This window comes from Manihot esculenta, unplaced genomic scaffold, assembly GCF_001659605.2.
Source record: "Manihot esculenta cultivar AM560-2 unplaced genomic scaffold, M.esculenta_v8 Scaffold64, whole genome shotgun sequence".
Taxonomy (NCBI): Eukaryota; Viridiplantae; Streptophyta; class Magnoliopsida; order Malpighiales; family Euphorbiaceae; genus Manihot; species Manihot esculenta.
In genome coordinates, this window is record NW_025215481.1 from 2,091,268 (window position 1) to 2,095,756 (window position 4,489).

At 51.7% G+C, this 4,489-nt stretch overlaps 2 protein-coding genes across 3 annotated transcripts in view; both read left to right on the forward strand.

Annotated features, from left to right (window-relative positions):
* LOC122722598 overlaps nucleotides 1-899 on the forward strand; it is a 14,854-nt gene extending 13,955 nt beyond the window's left edge. Inside the window, exon 2 of one of the 2 annotated variants that reach the window (XR_006349521.1) lies at nucleotides 90-899. The gene's annotated coding sequence lies outside the window, so the exon portion shown is untranslated. Of the gene's footprint in view, nucleotides 1-61 lie in introns of both variants that reach the window. The other variant, XM_043953708.1, reaches the window with a different exon arrangement.
* Nucleotides 900-1,105: 206 nt separating this feature from the next.
* LOC122722620 lies at nucleotides 1,106-3,379 on the forward strand. Its single transcript, XM_043953732.1, has one exon. It carries the CDS (start codon nucleotides 1,106-1,108, stop codon nucleotides 3,377-3,379), a length of 2,274 nt encoding a protein of 757 aa, XP_043809667.1.
* Nucleotides 3,380-4,489: the final 1,110 nt, after the last annotated feature.

Consider the following 4,489-nt stretch of genomic DNA (forward strand, 5'->3'; position numbering starts at 1 on the left):
CCTCATGTATTGTCATGTCACCCCATGCATTGTGTCACGACTCTTCCCATGCCTCCCTAAAATCCAAAGAGTTTTGTGAAGGAAGAATGGTGGGACAGCCCTATGGAGTGCCAAGGGGCGATTGGTGGCAGCAGCTGCGGGGCAGGCAGTTGGCTGGCCAATGGGCAGTTCGCAGATTCGTGGTTGGCCAGCGGAGCGTGGTTGGCCAGCGGGTGTGGTTGGCCAGCGGAGCGTGGTTGGCCTACGGATACGGTTGGCCTACGGAGCTGGTTGGCCTACGGATACGGTTGGCCTACGGAGCTGGTTGGCCTACGGATACGGTTGGCCTACGGAAGACTGGTTGGCCTACGGATTTATGCCAGGCGAGGTCCAATTGGCGGAACGGGCTGGAAGACGCGCGCAGCTTCCAGAAGCAGCTGGGGCGCGCGGGAAGCTGCCAGGAGGTTCTGGTTGGCCAACGAAAATTCCAGGGGAGTCTGGTTGGCCTACGAAAATTCCAGAAGGCACCAGAACGGGCCAGTAGCGCCCAGAACGGGCCAGTAGCGCCCAGAATTGGCCAGAGACAGCCAGAACAGCCCAGAAACTTCCAGAAACTGGTTGGCCAGCAGATTCAACCCAGCAAGTGGGTCCCACAGGCAGTTCAGCCACCATGTCCAGAATTCTCTACAGGGTGTGAAATTACAATTAAGTCCCTGAAAGTTCTAGAGAGGCAATCTTAGCCACACATTGGAGAATGCATCTCCACCACACATTAAGGAGGTGGGATGCCTATAAATAGCTACTTAGGGAGTTCATTTGTACATACAAGAGAGAACAAGTGAGAAAGTGAGATACCAAAAGGTGTACAAAGCCTTGTAAAGCTTTCTTTGAGCAATACAAATTTCTTCCTTCCATCATCATTCTCCTTTGAGCTTAGCCAACACTTTCTCACACAACTAAGCTTCCGTTGCCACAATCACCCAATTGCTCTTGTTTTGAGCAAGGAGTAAGGCTGAACTTAGCTGGGGGAGCTAAGTGCCGCACGATTTAAGTGAGTTTCGGGTATTGAAACACTTAGTCCGTGACAAGTGGTATCAGAGCGTTGGTTTGCTTGATTGGGTGAAAGATGTCCGATCCAAGCGAGGTGATTGCTGGGGGAGTTGCTCCAATGGTGGAGGAGCAAGGTGGCGGCAAAAGGAAAGGAAGGGGCAAATCGAGGGAACCTACACGAGCTAGGGAGGAGCTCGGTGATTTGGAGACCCGTCTTGCGAAGGTGGAGCTAGTTTTGATCGAGGAGGAGGAGAAGTTCGAGGAGGTTGACACTCGCATCGAGGAACTTGGCAATGGGATGGAAGAGTTCCGAGAGGAGATGCAAGGTGCCCTCGACTCCGCTGTTGATAAGCTAGCAAGTGAGATGGGGTCACTTAGGCATGCCCATTCCGAGGAGAATGCTGCCATTAAAGAGGAGAACCATTTCCTAAGGGCGGAGATGGATAGGATGATGGGGAGGATGAAGGAGCTCGAGGAGCAATTGGCATTGCTACGCTCCGTGGTAGTCCAAGGTGGTATGGCAGCCACACCATCCACTTCAGGAGGAGCTCCTATGGCACGAGTGGAAGTGCCAAAGCCCCAAGCGTTCAGGGGAACGCGTAATGCCAAGGAGATTGACAATTTCCTATGGAGCTTGGAGCAGTATTTCAAGGCCCTAGGAATTGTGGAAGATGCGAGGAAGATTGATCATGCCCCACTATACTTGGCCGACACCGCCATGGTTTGGTGGCGAAGAAGGGAAGCTGACATCGAAAAGGGCACTTGCACATTGGAGACGTGGGATGATTTCAAGAGAGAATTGAAGAAGCAATTCTACCCTGTGAATGCTGCTCACGAGGCACGAGCAAGGCTAAGGAGGCTTACTCAACGGGGGACGATTCGAGACTATGTGAAGGAGTTCACTGAGGTAATTCTCGAAATCCCTGGCTATCCTGATAATGAAGCACTCTTTGCTTTTATGGATGGATTGCAACATTGGGCAAGGCTTGAGATTGAAAGGCGTGGAGCCCAAGATCTAGCCACTGCCATCTCTATTGCCGAGTCCCTGACTGAGTATCAGAAAGGGGACAAAGGCAAGGGAGTGGAGCAAGTGAAGACTAAGGGTGGTGGCGACGTTCATGAAAGTAAGGAGAGGAGTGCTAAACCATGGAGACCTAAGGAAGGATTCACCAAGGGATGGAGGAGGCCCGAAGGTGAAAGGGAGAAGCCTCAACCGAAGTGCTTCTTGTGCGATGGACCGCATATGGTGAGGGAATGTCCAAAGCGCAAGGTGTTGTCTTCCCTAGTGGAGGAGAAGGAAGCAACCAAGCAGCAAGGGGAGAATATGTGCGTGGGTGCCTTACAACTAGCTGCCATCGATGTCAAGCCGAAGGAGGTGGCAAGTGAGCGCAAGGGACGCTTGTTTGCTCCAGTAGAGGTAAAGGGGCAGTCCATTCAAGCATTGGTGGACACCGGGGCTTCACACAACTTTATGAAGCTCGATGTGGCCAAGAAGCTTGGAGTTCCTTTTTATGGTGATGAGGGTTGGTTGAAGGTTGTCAACTCTCTTCCAACCCCAACATATGGAGTTGCAAGGAATGTCCAAGTGAAGATAGGTGAGTGGACTGGAACTTTGGACTTCTACATTATTGATTTGGATGATCACTCTTGTGTGCTAGGCATGGATTTTATGGATAAGGTAAAGGCAGTTCTTCTCCCCTATGCCAATGATATGTGCTTAGCCGATGGGAATACTTTGAAGGCCATAAACTTGGCAAGAGGGAAGAATGCCACTAGCACACTTTCTAGTCTTCAAGTGGTAAGTCCAAAGGAGCTGCCCAAGGAGTCATTGCCACCGAAGAAAAGCGAAGGGCATGATGACATGAGGAAGAAGAGAGTGAGGATGACTGCCGACGCGATGGGTCCTAAGTCTTCCTTGTTGAGGCGCATCAAGGAGGCAACGATGCGTGATGGGCAAGCCAAGCAATTGGTGAAGTTGGCTCGCGATGGGGTAGCAAGGAAGTTCGTGGTCGATGAGGGGCTCATTAAAACGAGACGTGGCAGCATCTTTGTGCCTAGATGGGGCAAACTTCGGGAGGAAGTCATGAGGTGGTGTCATGACTTCATGATTCGGGGCCGTCCAAGTGTAAGGAAGATGATGGCAATGCTTGGACGAGAGTTTTATTGGCATCACATGGTGATGGATGTCAAATGGTTTGTGAGGACTTGTGTGGAGAGTCATAGCGTGGATGGTGATTCTCCAAGGGAGGTGAAGTCTGAGGGACGTTCTCCGTCTGCACCAAGGGGGAGTAGACCATGGAGGTCTAAGGTGCGACTTCGGGGAGACGCGACGAGGGCGTCGCGGGAATAGCTGGGGGAGAATGTCACGACTCTTCCCATGCCTCCCTAAAATCCAAAGAGTTTTGTGAAGGAAGAATGGTGGGACAGCCCTATGGAGTGCCAAGGGGCGATTGGTGGCAGCAGCTGCGGGGCAGGCAGTTGGCTGGCCAATGGGCAGTTCGCAGATTCGTGGTTGGCCAGCGGAGCGTGGTTGGCCAGCGGGTGTGGTTGGCCAGCGGAGCGTGGTTGGCCTACGGATACGGTTGGCCTACGGAGCTGGTTGGCCTACGGATACGGTTGGCCTACGGAGCTGGTTGGCCTACGGATACGGTTGGCCTACGGAAGACTGGTTGGCCTACGGATTTATGCCAGGCGAGGTCCAATTGGCGGAACGGGCTGGAAGACGCGCGCAGCTTCCAGAAGCAGCTGGGGCGCGCGGGAAGCTGCCAGGAGGTTCTGGTTGGCCAACGAAAATTCCAGGGGAGTCTGGTTGGCCTACGAAAATTCCAGAAGGCACCAGAACGGGCCAGTAGCGCCCAGAACGGGCCAGTAGCGCCCAGAATTGGCCAGAGACAGCCAGAACAGCCCAGAAACTTCCAGAAACTGGTTGGCCAGCAGATTCAACCCAGCAAGTGGGTCCCACAGGCAGTTCAGCCACCATGTCCAGAATTCTCTACAGGGTGTGAAATTACAATTAAGTCCCTGAAAGTTCTAGAGAGGCAATCTTAGCCACACATTGGAGAATGCATCTCCACCACACATTAAGGAGGTGGGATGCCTATAAATAGCTACTTAGGGAGTTCATTTGTACATACAAGAGAGAACAAGTGAGAAAGTGAGATACCAAAAGGTGTACAAAGCCTTGTAAAGCTTTCTTTGAGCAATACAAATTTCTTCCTTCCATCATCATTCTCCTTTGAGCTTAGCCAACACTTTCTCACACAACTAAGCTTCCGTTGCCACAATCACCCAATTGCTCTTGTTTTGAGCAAGGAGTAAGGCTGAACTTAGCTGGGGGAGCTAAGTGCCGCACGATTTAAGTGAGTTTCGGGTATTGAAACACTTAGTCCGTGACAATTGTCATGTCTCCGTGCAAAGTTAAGAAAATCACCAAATAACAACTCAAATAAATTTATAATAT

What these genes read in the sequence shown, in the direction of transcription:
- LOC122722620 (XM_043953732.1), top strand. Translation starts at nt 1,106, where the DNA reads ATGTCCGATCCAAGCGAGGTGATTGCTGGGGGAGTTGCTCCAATGGTG.